Raw genomic sequence first — 15,946 nt, forward strand, 5'->3', positions numbered from 1 at the left:
CTCAAGTTTGGGAGGCCGAGGTGGGTGGATCACGAGGTCAGGAGTTCGAGACCAGCCTGATCAACATGCGAAACCCCGTCCCTACTAAAAATACAAAAATTAGCCGGGCGTGGTGGCGATTGCCTGTCCCAGCTACTCAGGAGGCTGAGGTGGGAGAATCGCTAGAACCTGGGAGGCAGAGGTTGCAGTGAGCTGAGATCGTGCCTCTGCACTCCAGCCTGGGCGACAGAGCTAGACTCCGTCTCAAAAAACAAACAAAAAACCAAAACAGAAAACTCAGGTTTCTATATTTTGTAGGATCAAGAGCTACTACACAGAAAAACTCATACTAAATGGTTTTTGCCAGTAGCGAAATTTTCATGTTTTATAGGTTAAAGAATGTAAACATTTTAGGAACTTGTATCATTTTCCTCCTAACAGATTAAAAATCAAGAAATATAAACCAGATGTAGCAGTTTCTTGACATGGAGAACCAAGCCCATAATACGATGGGGTAAGTGCTGAGAAATTTCTGTTTAATAAGTATGTGCTTAACTGTGCCAAAAACTTCCTGAGAACACATGAATTTTGAAATTTACTATTAATAGAAGGATATGCCAATTATTTTTGGTGAGGCGGATGAGAGGAAATATGAAGTGACTGTAATTAAGGATTATAATGCGAGACTTTCTGATTTTGACACTACAGATCTGCACTCAAAAATCACTGTTTTCCAACTTTTAGTGACTGTCCAATATCTAAGGGTGGTGGATGTGGAGGCAGGCCTCATGTGCTCTTCTGTTACCACAATGCAACCTTTCTTTGCCAGCTTGCTCCTTTTTTGCTGCATTGAGTATCTCAAGTTTCCCTCTACTCTTGCCCCTTAAGGCTGAACTCAACACTTAAACATAGCCTGAGAATAGATCCAACTCCGTAAAAACATCATCAAGAACTAGATATCTTACCAAAAGTTTCACGAAGAGATAAGAATAAAATTTGTGTAGCATTTGTCATTGTAGAAAATCAAATTCCTGTTTACAAATATCTGTCCTAACTCTTTACCTGCTACCTGCATCACAGAGTTTTCTCTTCCTATTGTTTCACTAGCCAACTGACCACTGGCTGAACACAGAGTTTGGGGAATGAAGGAGTGAAGGGGTGATTGTATAGTGCCTAATCTTGATTGCAACTGACTTTGGCACTAGTCACACCACTTCAGGTGTCTCACTTTCAGAAATTCTGCCCAGACCATAACTTTGATGTCAGGCTGAAAGAAAGCTGCACAAGTTTGGATAATAATCATAACTATCACTTTTTAGCTCCCACTGCATACTCCTTTTTACAACAGCCCTGCTAGGTATTATTCTCATTTTACAACTAAGAAAAGTAAATATATTCGAGTACAGTCTAAGCTCTTATAACAAAGAGACTCCAAAAACAGCAGCTTAAATAAGAGACTCCAAAAACAGCGGCTTAAATAAGATTGAAGATTATGTCTGTTTCATATAGTCGTCACAGGTGCTGTGCTCACCCAAGATACACAGACCAGGATTGGTTTGGCAACTCTGCCATCTTCATTAATGATTTCTATCTCTAGGACCAAAGTGGTTGTTGCAGCTCCCACCATCATAAGTGTGCTCTGCCATCATGACTGTGCTTCTTCCATAGGGAAGGAGAAAGGCAAGAAGAGAGAGTAAGACCTTTTCTTTTAGGAGTATAACATGGAAATGGCAGGTCTCGCTTCTGTTCACTTTCCATTGGCCAGAACTTTATCCCAGAGTTACAACTAGCAGCAAGAAAGGCTGGGAAATATGGTCTGTAACTAGGTAGCCATATGACCAGACAAAGCTTAGAAGTTCTAGAACAAAGGAGGAAGAATGGATATTGGTGAAAAACTAGCATCCTCTACCACATTGAGGCTCAGAAAGGTAGAAAGACAAAAAAAGCAGGAGCTCATTCTAGAATATACATCAGGTTAGTAGAGAAAGTAGGATTTGAATTCAGGTATGCCTGGCTCCAATCCCTGTGTTCCTTCCTACATTGGAAATGGATGGCAATGAGATGCAGGGAGCAGCCTGCCTGGTATCCATAGCAGAGCCAGGTTAGGATTCTGGGTTAAGTATGTGTTGGGTCCCTGTTGTGATGATAGCACTAAGAGCCAAGATGCAGATTGAAGATGTTGAACCTAAGGTTGGGTCCCAGATATCACTTCACTCCTACAAATCCAAGGCCATGGAGTCATTTAAGAAACAGACCTTGTCTTTAAAGAACTTAGAATTTAGTAAGGAACAGTAGAACTTGTTTGGGTATGGTGTAATTACAACCCCCCAAGTTAATGAGAGTTTTTAGAGGTTTTCCTGAGGTACTGTTCCACTCATCACAGTAGACATGGGGCCACACACTGCCTACCACGGTCTCCAAAGCATGGAGACCCCAGGTTGGCATTGCCTCAGTCCCACATGCTATTGAGAGTTATGTATAAATCTAGATCATGAATACAATAAAACTTCATCATCAGGGTCTTGTTATGTAGCTTATTAAACCGTGTCATCTACATATACAGTAATGTTTTGTGGAGCAGCCTACATTTAACAGATACCTATTTAGAGTCTACTGTGAGCTACTTACTGGTCTAGGCACCAGGAAGGTAGCAGTGAACAAAATACACAACTTCTTCTCAAGGGGCTTATACCATAGTGGAAGAGACAGATAATAAACATATAAATTTGTATCATATGGTGATATGAAGAAAAATAAAGCAGGCTAAGGGTGGGAAAAATAGAGAGTGTGAATGGAGTGGTCAAATAAAGATACTTTGGTAAGGCAGCATTCGAGCAGAGATTATATCTGGGGGAAAAGATTACACAGAGCAGGAGCAGAAAGTGCCAAGGCCTATGGTGGGAGCTTTCCCACAGAACATTTTCAGTGTGAGTGAATCAATATTCTCTGATATCATGGTTATAACCGGGTTTGATGTTAATTTATCCATGATTTCTTCCAATTATAGGTGTTTGTATTTGTGCCATAATAATCTAAACTCCTTGTAATTGAAACTCAATTTTATGTTTGTTCTTTTTGTTTTTAAAGTGTGTTTCCAGAACATAATTATAGAATGAGTAAGTGATCCCTTTTATTGGCCTTTTTAAGAAAACCTTCTCTAGGTTTTGCTTTGTTTTTGTTTTCTTATTCATGAATTTCTACTTACTAGTTTTCCCTTTTATGGTTTATTCTATCTTGTTCCCATGGGTTGAAAAATGTGCTTCAGTTATTTTCATGATTTCTGGATTTCATGATTTCTTTAAATAATAAAAGCATGTAAGTTTCCTCCTGAGCACAGCTTTGCTGCCTGCCATAGGGTTAGTGTTCTCACCATCATTTTCTAAATAATCTATCATTTCAAATTTGATATCTTCTTTGACTCAAGAGATATTTACAAAATGTAATTTCAAGGGGCATTTAGTTATCTTTTTATTATTACTTTTTAATCTTTCTACTGTCATAGTCATAGGATATGGACTATATGATTTTGACTCTGTCAATTTCACTAAGATTATTCTTGTAGTCTATTGCAGGATCAACTTTTATTAATGTCCTTTGGGTATTTGAAAACACATGTATGTTCTCTTTTGGTTGAGTAAAAAGGCTAAAAAAGTTATATAATCAAACATTTTAATTGTTGTTATTATGTTTAACTTGTGTTTTTCAAGTATAGTTACATTAATTTTTGTTTATTTGATCTGTCAAATTCTAAGGAAGATCTTCACTATAATTGTAGTTTGTCTAGTCCTTCTTGTATTACTAACAATTTTTGGTTTACATATTTCAGTGTTCTGTTGCTTGATGTGTCAAGGTTTATGGGTATATCTTCTCAGCATATTATATGATTAACATTATAAAATATAGCACAAGTATAAACTAATGTTTTCTGTTTTAATTCTACTTTGCCTGATATTAATATTACCATCCCTGCTTTCTTTTTAGTTTACTTTAATCAATAATATCTTTGTTCATCACCTTGTTTTCAACCTTTTTTAGGTCATATCAAGTTTTTCTCCACATATAAATAGCATATGGTTAGATTAACAAATAGAGGCCAGGTGCAGTGGCTGGCGCCTGTAATCCCAGCACTTTGGGAAGCCAAGGCAGGTGGATCACCTGAGGTTGGGAGTTCAAGATCAGCCTGATGAACATGGAGAAACCCCATCTCTACTAAAAATAAAAATTAGCCTGGTGTGGTGGTGCATGCCTGTAATACCAGCTACTCAGGAGGCTGAGGCAGGAGAATCATTTGAACCCGGGAGGCGGAAGTTGCAGTGAGCCGAGATTGTGCCATTCCACTCCAACCTGGGCAACAAGAACAAAACTCCATCTCAAAACAAAAACAAAAAACAAAACCCAAAAAACAAATAGGAAGCATAGCTGGGGAGACCTCAGGAAACTTACAATCATGGCAGAAGGCGAAGAGGAAGGAGGCACGTTTTATGTGGCCAGAGCAGGAGGGAGAGAGAGAGAAGGGGGGAGTTGCATCTCCTGAGAACTCACTATCACAAGAACAACAAGGGGGAAGTTCGCCCTCATGATTCAGTCACCTCTCACCAGGCCCCTCCTCCAACACTGGGAATTACAATTCGACATGAGATTTGTTTAGGGACACAGAGCCAAACCATATCAGCGGGCTTATTGACAGTGGTCTTTACTCCATAGTCATCAGACTAGGCAGTTTCCTTGCAGGACCCCAGGTCACTCTCTTTCAGTCTTTTGTCTCAGGCTAATCAGATTCCAGAGAATTCTAATTTCCTACCTGGAGAGTATACCAGCATTCTGGGAGCTGAAAAGGATGAGGGGGCTGAATTCAGACTTACATTGTTGACCTTAACCCCCCAGTTTCCAGTACAGTGGTCCTGCCATCTACTGTACCTGGTGTTCCCCAACCCCAGTCCAGAGCCTTTCTGTTTTAGCTTCTCCAGAGAATATGCCTGGATTCGAATGCCAGTGAGGAGATCTAGGAGTCAACCCCTTCTTAGCCATTCCTCCTGTTTTCAGGCTGACACTCACTTGCTACTTCCAGATGTATCTAGTTGGTTTGCTACTTGGCTTTGTCCACTGCTAGTTCCTGTTATTTTTATCCTTCTAGGTTCGACCTTCTAGGTTAAAAATATCCCTTTACTTTGTGTTAGTAGGATTTGGGGAGGGAACAAAATGTGTGTGCATACATCTTCAACCAAATTCTCATTTTTCTCTACTGAATCTTTTACTGTACCTTTTATTCTGTGACTTTTATCTTAGCCATTGATCTCATTCATAGAATCTTGTCAAATGCTTCCTAAACATCTAGGTACTGCTACGTGATCCACCAGATTCTTCTTATCTGCTGTGAAAGTCATTATTTTCAAAGAACCAAGGTAGATGAATATTAAATCATAACTTCTTGCATCTGATTCAAAAGGTCCTTTAAAACTATACTCTTTTTGTGTGCATCTTTCTTAACCCTTAAAGTATTCTTTCCCTCTGAGATATATTAATCATCTTTACTTTACTTACCAGGTTCTTGACTTTATGAATCATAACTTTACTTACCAGGTTCTTGATGAGTTAAACACAGTTTTAATTACAGTTTATAAAATAAAATCTAATTTTTCTGATGTAAGTCAACATATTGGTACCTGAATAAATTATAGTAATATATTATTTTTGCACATTGAAAATTCTTTTTAAATTTGGTTAATTCCCTTGCTTTCTGGTTAGCCCAGACTATACCCCCTTACTCTCCCTCTCTTCATACTTTATTCACCTCCCCCCATATACACGTATATTCCTCCCCAGAGTAATCAAACTGGACAAGTTCTTCCAGTTTCTTGTATCTCTGAAGAAGAAACAAAGTAAAGTACATCTGGGTTAAAATCCTGACATGTCAAACTTGACGGTAGACTCTGAAATGTTAGCAGTGCTGAGTGACTGTAGGAATTAAATGCATGATTTTGAAAGGAAGGAAAGTTATTAGGAAGGAGAGAGAGGAAGGAAGGAAATAAGGAAAGAAAGGGAAGATTTCTACAAGAGACCTAATCAAACTGCTAGTAAGTTTAAGGAAAGATGAAAAAGTACCACTGTGTAGGATAAATTTGCACATACGTTTTACAGGAAAATCTTTACAAAAGATTAGTTACAACATACATTTTCTTAAAAATCTGATATGTGTGAATGTAGATATGTACATCAGGTGCATACCCACCTAACCTGACCTGGTTGTCTATGGTGCTTAGTTGTATGGCACCTTGGAACCACCTGGGACTTTGTGAGCCTCTAATCAGAGCACTGGTGAAACAGAGAAGTGCTAAAAACATGAATATTACAGATATGTGATGAGTGCGTTTGTTCTCTCCCCAAAAGAAAGAAGCAGTCTCATTGGACAGCAGTTAGTATAAAAGTTGTACCCTCCTTGAACTCAAGAAGCAGAAGGAAAAGGAGAAATAGAGACAAAAATAGAAAAGCTGGCAAGAGAAGTAGCAACACAAGTATCAGTGGTAATAAGAACGTTAAGAAGTTAGTCCTATAACACTATAGGCCAGCGTATTCCAGGGGCCCTAGCTCTGTTCAGCAATGTTTTGTCTTCTCTTCTATCACACCACAGGGACAAGCACAGTGCCTGACATAGGGTAATTATGCAGTCAACTTTTTTTTTTCCTGAGGCAGGGTCTTGCTCTGTCACCCAGGCTGGAGTACAGTGGTGTGATCTTGGCTTCCTGCAATGTCAGCCTCCTGGGCTCAAGCAATCCTCCACCTCAGCCTCCTGAGTAGCTGGGAGGTACACACCACCAAGACTGGCAATTTTTTTGTTTTGTTTTTTGTAGTGGTAGGGTCTCACTATGTTGCCTAGGTTGGTTTTGAACTCCTGGACTCAAGCAATCCTCCCACTTTGGCCTCCCAAAGTGCTAGAATTACAGGCATGAACCACTGCTCCCAGCTCAGTCAACATTTGTTGAATGAATGAGTGAACTGAAAGAATGACAGCTTATTAAAGGCAATAAACTGTCAAACAACAGGGAAATAAAATATAAATACCAATTTCAAAAGACTAGAGAAGAGTTGAATCAAGAGTTCAGAATTAGATAGAAATGAGGTTGTATAAAAGCAGGGTGTGAAAAAATGGAGAGAATCCAGGACTATTTTCATAGATACACTTGGGGTATTGAGGACTTGCCTTTTTAATTGGAGAATGTATGGGGAATGGTTACATAGGAATGGCTTCAGCCAGGAACAAAACATACCCATGTGCTTTCATGGACTCTCCAAGGGTAACATACTAAGACTCACAGTTTTCACCCTTAAATGTTATTTAAGTTAGGTTGTGTCTTGAAATCAGAAGATACATTTGGCGATTATTCCGTTTCCTCTAAAAGCAATTATTAAGTTATTGTTGCTTCTTATAATAGAAAGTGTTATAGAATGACAGAAATATGTTTCACATGTTGCCATATTAAAGCACAAACATATATGGCATAGCCATTTATGGGGAAATCCACTGGCCAACCCATAGTGCCATGGAGTAACTATACCTATAATCTGTACAAATGCTAGAGTACAAGATGAGCAGCACACAGCTAGGTGCACTATACAATCCATGCAATGAAATGGTTTCCAAATTTTCTCTAAAAAGGAGAAAGGGGAAAATGCAAATACTTTATGCTAATCTTATAAATCTTCAAGTTATATACTACTTAAAATGGTTCAAGAATAGGAAAAAAAAAAAGATGAATCAACAAAAGAGCTGGCTTATAAAGGACAGCTAGTCAAATTACCCATAGAGGCTATCCATTTATATTAGAAACAGGCGGCATATGAGGCATAATTGGTGCAATGGCCCAGGGACTCAGGAATATCCAAATCTTGCCTCAAATCACCAACAACCCCAAGGGAGACTTACCATAGCAAAGGAAAGCAAGACACTTTGAGTGGTAATGATAACGAGGGAACCCACCTTACACAGTGTCAGAGGAGGCCACGTAGGAAAGAGTAATGAGGCATCCCTACCCATCCCAGCCAAGGTGGTATCAGTGCAGAGCTACTAGGGGCCTGAACTGTCACCCCCACCCAGCAGTAATGAGGAGTTCCTCCCTCCAAGTGGCAACAGAGGCTGAGTCAAGAACCTGAACTTCCACCACTGTCTGGCAGTAATGAGGTGGCATTCTATTCCCCTGCTGGAGTATTGTCAGAAGGGGTCTGCTAAAACACAAAATTCAAATAAAAACCAGAAGCTCGTAATATAATACCCAAGCAAATTAGGGTTCCTATTTTTCTGGAGGTGGGAAATTTAGAGCTGATACTATGGCTCTGCGATGGTATCAGAGACCTCATTGGAGCTTACAGTCTAGTGGAGGGAAACAGATTATAGCAAATAAATAAATCTATATTATGTTGGGGGTGGTAATAATCACTATGTAGAAAAAGTAAGCAGATTATGAGAATAGAGAGTTACAGAGTAAATCTGGTTAGGTGACATTTGAAGAAAGACCTAAAAAAAGTGAGAGATGTAGACATCTGGATATCTGGGGGAATGGCATTCCAGGCAGAGGAATCAGCAAAAGCAAAGCTTCTGCAACAGGAACATGATTGACGTTTTCAAGGAACAGAAAAGAGGCCAGTTAGAGAGGAGGAAGCAAGGGGGAAAGTGGTAGGAGATGACCTCAGAAAGGCAAATAGGGCCAAGTCCTGAAGGGCCTCGCAGACCTTAGTCAAGGCTTCAGATTTCACTGTGTAAAATGGGAAGTCACTGGAGGACTCTGAGCAAGGGAGTGACATTTTCTGACTTAATATTTTAAAAGGCTCAGTCTAGTTGCTATGGGAAGAATAGACCATAGGAGGGTAAGGGTTGAAAAGGCAGACAAGCTAAGCTGTGGGAGATGACAGTAGATCAGATTGATAGATGTAGACATAGTGACAAATGGGTTTGTTTTCATGAAATAGCTGACAATGTTACAGATCCTGGATTGGATATGGAGTGTGTGAGAAGATGATGAACAAAGGATGGTCCAAAGACTTTTGGCCTAACAGCTGGAAGGGACAGAATTGTCATTTATTAAATAAGGAAGACTGGAGAAAATGCAAGCTTGGTTTGAGATGCCTGTTATATATCCAAGTGAAGACGTTTGTTGTATGTCCAAGTGAAGCTGCCTGTATGTACAGCTGTATATAGCTGTTTGTGGTCACCTTATCGTTTCAAGATAGCTGAACCATCTACAACATCATATCTGCCTTCCAAGAAGGAAGTAGAGAGAAGGCAGTGGGTAAAAACAAAACAGTGTATGCAGCATTCTTATTTTGGGTTCCTAGAGAAGCCAGCTCTGAGATAAGAATTTGGATATACATTGTTTATTTGGGATATGAAGATATGGTGTAGGCTGGGCATGGTGGCTCACACCTGTAATCCCAGTGCTTTGGAAGGCCAAGGCAGGAGGATTGCTTGGCACCAGGAGTTTGAGAACAGCCTCGGCATCATAACAAGACCCTGTCTCTACAAAAAAAAAAAAAAAAAAATTAGCTGGGTGTGGTGGCACACACCTGTAGTCCCAGTTACTCAGGAGGCTGAGGCAGAAGGATCACTTGAGCTTCTTCCTCATTTTCTCTCGCCTCCGTCATGTAAGAAGTGCCTTTCACCTCCTGCCATGATTCTGAGGCCTCCCCAGCCATGTGGAACTGTAAGTTCAATTAAACTTCTTTTTCTTCCCAGTCTCAGGGAAAGCAGCATGAAAACAAACTAATACAGGCAGGTATGGGGAGATACTGTAAGTCTTTAGACAGTGAGGTTACTATTAGTCATATACATAGTAATATCTTGGGTCTTGGAGGGTCTATTGAATTTCAAACAAAATGCTTAGTATAACAGCTAGGACTATAGCAACTGTTAAGAGCCCAGGAGTTCTAGTCTGCAGTTGCGTATGACTGCTCTACTGCACACCAGCCCAGGTGACAGAGTAAGACCCTGTCTCTTAAAGATGCGGTATGTTAGTTTCCTATGGTTATTATAATAAATTGCCACAAATTTGGTGGCTTAAAACCAAAATTTATTCACTCACAGTTCTAGAGGCCAGAAGCCCAAAATCAGTATCAATGGGCCAAAGTCAAAGTGTTGGCAGGATTGCCCCCCTCTAGAGGCTCTAGGGGAGAATCTTTTCCTTGTCTCTCCAAGCTTCTGGTGACTGCCTGCATTCCTTGACTTGTGGACTCCAATCTTAAAGGCCAGCATCTTCGGGTTTTTCTCGGCTTCATCCTCATCTCCTCTTTTTCTCTGTGTGTCAAATCTCCCACTGCCATCTCAAGATTCTTAACTTACGTGAACCTCTCCATATCAAGATTCTTAACTTATGTGAAGATCTTTTTTCCAAATTAAGTAACATTTACAGTTTATAGGGTTAGGACCTGATTATCTTTGGGGACAATTTTTCAGCCTACTTCATATGGGAATAGGAAGTGAAACAGGGAAGGCAGGTTACCGGCTACCACTGTGGGTGACTGAGTCAAATCCTGACGGGGAAGCTCTGGAACCCAGCACAAATCACACCCCACAAGAGTTCTCCCAGCCAAGTAAAAAGTGAGTATTTGCACACCAATAGCATACAGTCATTGACCAAAGTTGCTCCTGGGAGGGTTAATTCTCTGTCACTTCTGACTTGTCACAGAGGCAGCAAAGAGGACTCTAGCTGCAAGAGAAGGCACTGAGGCAAAGGAATGCAAGTTTTGTCCACAGGAAACCAGGCATGTGTCCTTAAGTGGTCACCATCAGGGATGTGTAGGGTACCCACAATATCTGCTGCAGCCCTCTTTTAAATAGCCTTTTGGCACCTTCCACTTATATTTCATAGGACAGATTTTGTTACATGTCCATGCCTAGTTTCAAGGCAGACTGGGAAATGTGGTTGTTTCTTTAGCTGGTTGCATTTCCTCTCTGAATAATATCAAAGTTCTGTTAGTATGGAACAAAGGAAGGATAGATATTGGGTAGGAAACTAGGAGAGAATCAATAAGGCTGACTCGGACCAAGGTTTATCACTGTTTATGGTGAGAAGCAGTCAGAATTTAGGATATATATTGGAGGTGGTGCCAGTAGGACTTACTGTTGTTGTGGGATTTGAGGGAAACACAAATCTAGGATCATGAGGGGTTTTTATCTCGAGCAACTGGTAGCAGTGGCAGCAGTTAAAGAGATGGAATGGACTGGAGTGGAGGCAGGTTTGTGGTGCAGGGAGTCTAGTGCCCAAATTTTGAACATGTGAAGTTTGAGGTGCCTCTGGCCATCCTCTGGACATGTCAGTGTTGAATAGATGGTTGGACACAGAAGTCTTCAACTCAGATGCTTAAGCTGCAGATACACAATTAGAAGTTATCAGAGCTAGCTGGCATAAGAATGAGGTTCACTGAAATTTCTGACATTCCAAAAGCAGTATATTAATTAAAACGTTGTCTAGATTAGAAAACAGATTTTATCAATGTGCGCCTAATTCTTCCCTGTGGGATCCAATGAAACAGCCAGCTCCAGGTTTAATAGAAAAAGGGTAAAATAACTACCTTCAAACACACTAACACTGCAGTCACTCATCAAATAGATCTTCTAGCAAGAAAGAACTTAATTGTCCTAGAGACTGGCTTACAGAACCCAGTAATACATGTGTAGATCAACATTTGTTTATTATTAATTGCATCATACATTTATGTATGTCAATATGCAATAGGAATTAAGATACATAAGTTTATGAGGAGAGTGAAGCTATTTGTATTTTTAGAAAAATATAAAGATTGCCCTGAAGAAAGAGATTAGTGCCTGCTAATATTTCACTGTTGTCTTCTCTCCTCTAATCTGTGGACCAAGGGGTTACTTAGAATGTGAGAAGTTATGACAGAAAAAGTTTATCTGTAATACAAATATTTTAACAGATCTTCTGCTCTTTTTAGAACATAAAAAAATGCAGCTTTAAATTTGTATGAGCCTATAATTCTGATAAAACAATTGGTAGGGACTTGGAGGCTATGGCGTTGTACTTTATTTCTATAAATATGTCCTTGTTATTATGATGAAGCCTTTAGAACAAGGCCTTTATAAGTACATTTAAGCACTTTTTTTTTAGAATAATGAGGTTTATACCTTATCCATGTCCCAACATTAAGCTTATTGCAAATGAGGGAAATGAATGGATTGAATGTGAGCCACCATCTCAATTATGTAATAAAAATAGGCATTTTAATGCTGCTAAGTTAGCAAACACTAATGATGACAGTAACATTTTTTGGATGACAAAAAAGTGCTTGAGGAAAAGCTATTTTTGTCTATGACTCAATAATTAATTTTAAACAAGAGTTTTCATGAAACTATGACCTAAAAACCATAAAATAATATATCTTTCACTTTAGTGTTTTAGAACAGACAGTTGACTAAAGAGCAGACTGACATCACAGACGTATCTATGAAAGTGGGCTCTAGGACTTCTGCTGGGGGTTCTCCCCATTTGACCTTGTGTATGTCTCGGGTCTGATACAGGATTTGGTGTGCAGAATAGGGTCTGTGAGCCACCAAGAAAAGTTAAATTATATTAGTATAGCCTATTAACTAAGGCAAATAAGTATGTAATATATTTTTGAGTGAGTTTCAGTAAAAGATTTTGAAAAAGTTAAGACCTAACTTAACTGCTTATCAGCCTTTGAAAACTCATTTTCTTAGACTATTCCATGTTTCATGACATAGTCTCCTGTCTCTCCTCTCTATGCTTCTTTCTTCCTAATTCCTCCCTCCTTCCCTTCTTTTTCTCCATGATGACATCCATATTTGTCTTTTAAACCCCTCTCCCACACTCCACACCCATTTCTATTTTAGATATCTCATGTATTCCAAACTGAATTCACTCCTTTGTTTAAATGTAGCATTTAATTACTTATTTTTCTTACTAGAACTTTTCTCATGCTGTGTTTATTTTTCAAATTGTCCAAATATTTTTATGGCTTAAATATTTTAGAAAATATGCCCATTGATTTGGGAGCTGATAAAACACTTCTGAAAGTCATAATGGCATGTCTTGCCAATGTGAAAATGGAAGTAATAAAATTATCCCCAAAGGCTGTAATTTTCCTTTTTTTTTTAACTTTTTTTTTTTTTTAAGTTCAAAGGTGCATGTTGAGGTTTGTTATCTAGGTAAACTTGTGTCATGGGGGTTTGTTTTACAGATTATTTCATCATCCACATACTAAGCCTGGGACCCATTAGTTATTTTTCCTGAGGCTTTCCCTCCTCCCATCCTCCATCTTTTGATAGGCCTGAGTGTCTATTGTTCCCTTCTATGTATCCATGTGTTCTCATCATTCAGCTCCCACTTATAAGTGAGAACATGTGACATTTAGTTTTCCGTTCCTTTGCTGGTCTACTAAGGATAATGGCCTCCAGCTCCATCCATGTTACTGCAAAGGACATGATCTTGTTCCTTTTATGGCTGCATAGTATTTCATGGTATATATGAAACACATTTTCTTTACTCCATCTACCATTGATGGGCAATTAGGTTGATTCGTTGTCTTTGCTATTGTGAATAGTGCTGCAGTGAACATAACATGTGCATGTGTCTTTATGATAGAACGGTTTGTATTTCTTTGGTATATACCCAGCAATGGGATTGCTGAGTTGAATGGTATTTCTGTTTTTAGGTCTTTGAGGAATCACCACACTGTCTTGAACAATGATCAAACTAATTTCCACTCCCACAAACAGTGTATAAAATGTTTCTTTTTCTCCACAACCTGGCCAGCTTCTGTTATTTTTTTGACTTTTTAATAATACCCATTCTGACTGGTGTGAGATGGCATCTCATTATGGTGTTAACTGACATTTCTCTAACAATCAGTAATGTTGAGCCTTTTTTCATATGTTTGTTAGCTGCATTTATGTCTTCTTTTGAGAAGTGTCTGTTCTTTGACCATTTTCTAAATGGGGTTGTTTGCTTTTTTTTCTTGTAAATTTAAGTTCCTTATAGATGCTGGATATATTAGACCTTTGTCAGATGCGTGGTTTGCAAATATTTTCTCCCCTTCTGTAGGTTGTCTGTTTACCTCTGTTGATAGTTTCTTTTGCTGTGAAGAAGCTTTTAAATTAATTAGATCCCATTTGTTAATTTTTGCTTTTGTTGCTATTGCTTTTGGTGTCTTTGTTATGAAATTTTGGCCTATTCCTATGTCTAGAATAGTGTTGCCTAGGTTGTCTTCCAGGGTTTTTACAGTTTGGGGTTTTACATTTAAGTCTTTAATCCAGCTTGAGTTAATTTTTGTATATGGTGTAAGGAAGGGATCCAGTTTCAATCTTCTGCATATGGCTAGCCAGTTCTCCCAGCACCATTTATTGAATAAGGAGTTTTTCCCCATTGCTTGTTTTTGTCAGGTTTGTTGAAGATCAGATGGTTGTAGATGTGTGGCCTTATTTCTGGATTCTCTATTGTGTTCCATTGGTCTATGTGTCTGTTCTTGTACCCATACCATGCTGTTTTAATTCTTGCAGCCCTGTAGTATAGTTTGAATTCAGGGCACAATCTTGGCTCACTGCAACCTCTGCCTTCCAGGCTCAAGTGATCCTCCCACCTCAGCCTCCCCAGTAACTGGGACTACAGGTGCACATCACCATGCCCAGCTAATTTTTTGTATTTTTTTGGTAAAGACGGAGTTTCACCATGTTGCCCAGGCTGGTTTCGAACTCCTGAACTCAAGTGATCTGCCCACCTTGGCCTCTCAAAGTATTGGGATTACAGGTGTGAGCCACTGCACCTAGACTTTCATAGGAATTTTTAAAGTACTTTTTTCTGTTTTTTTCTAGTTCCGTGAGGAATGTCATAGGTAGCTTAACAGGAATAACATTGAATCTATAAATTGTTGTGAGCAGTATGGCCATTTTAGTGATACTGTTTCTTCCTATCCATGAGCATGGAATGTTTTTCCATTTGTTTGTGTCATCTCTGGTTTCTTTGAGCAGTGTTTTGTAATTCTCATTGTAGAGATCTTCCAGTTCCCTCATGAGCTGTATTCCTAAGTATTTTATTCTTTTTGTGGCAGTTGTGAATGGGATTGTGTTCCTGATTTGGCTCTCAGCTTAACTGTTGTTGGTGTGTAGGAATGCTAGTGATTTTTGCACAATGATTTTGTATCCTGAGACTTTGCTGAAGTTGTTTACCAGCTTAAGGAGTTTTTGGGTCAAGACTATGGGGTTTCTAGATATAGGATCATGTCATCTGCAAACAAGGATAGTTTGACTTCCTCTCTTCCTATTTGGATGCCCTTTATTTCTTTCCCTTGCCTGATTGCCCTGGCCAGGACTTCCAATACTATGTTGAATAGGAGTGGTGGGAGAGGGCATCCTTGTCTTGTGTCTGTTTTCAAGGGGAATGCTTCCAGCTTTTGCGCATTCAGTGTGATGTTGGCTCTGATTATTTTGATGTATGTTTCCTTGGAACCTAGTTTATTGAGAGTTTTTAACATGATGCTGAATTTTACTGAAAGCCTTTTCTGCATCTACTGAGATAATCATGTGGTTTTTGTCTTTAGTTCTGTTTATGTGGTGAATCACATTTATTGACTTGCGTTTGTTGAATCACCCTTGCATCCCAGGGACAAAGCCTACTTGAGCGTGGTGGATAAGCTTTTTGATGCGCTGCTGGATTCCATTTGCCAGTATTTTGTTGAGGAGTTTTGCATCTATGTTCATCAAGGATATTAGCCTGAGGTTTTTCTTTTTTTTGTTTTATCTCTGCCAGGTTTTGGTCAGGATGATGCCGGCCTCATAGAATGAGTTTGGGAGGAGTCTGTCCTCCTCAATTTTTTGGAATAGTTTCAGTAGGAATGGTACCAGCTCTTCTTTGTATGTCTGGTAGAATTCAACTGTGAATCTTTCTGGTCCTGGGCTGTTTTTGGTTGTTAGGCTATTTATTATTGATTCAATTTCAAAGCCCAT

General features: G+C 39.2%; 2 protein-coding genes across 20 annotated transcripts in view; one reads left to right on the top strand and one right to left on the bottom strand.

Moving 5' to 3' along the window:
- SLC36A4 (solute carrier family 36 member 4) overlaps positions 1-15,946 on the bottom strand; it is a 275,950-nt gene that overhangs the window by 208,529 nt on the left and 51,475 nt on the right. The window lies entirely within an intron of this gene.
- Positions 1-15,946, top strand: part of DEUP1 (deuterosome assembly protein 1) — a 102,415-nt gene that overhangs the window by 1,865 nt on the left and 84,604 nt on the right. For 16 of the 17 annotated variants that reach the window (XR_010147110.1, XR_010147107.1, XR_010147108.1 and 13 more), the window contains exon 2: positions 421-493. Coding sequence is in view for 9 of the 17 variants with exons in the window: in XM_016919899.4 (XP_016775388.1) it covers positions 465-493 (29 nt within the window). In the remaining 8 variants the exon portion in view is untranslated. 17 annotated transcript variants of the gene reach the window in all.

The sequence above is a fragment of the Pan troglodytes genome, chromosome 9 (assembly GCF_028858775.2).
Source record: "Pan troglodytes isolate AG18354 chromosome 9, NHGRI_mPanTro3-v2.0_pri, whole genome shotgun sequence".
NCBI classification, from domain to species: Eukaryota; Metazoa; Chordata; class Mammalia; order Primates; family Hominidae; genus Pan; species Pan troglodytes.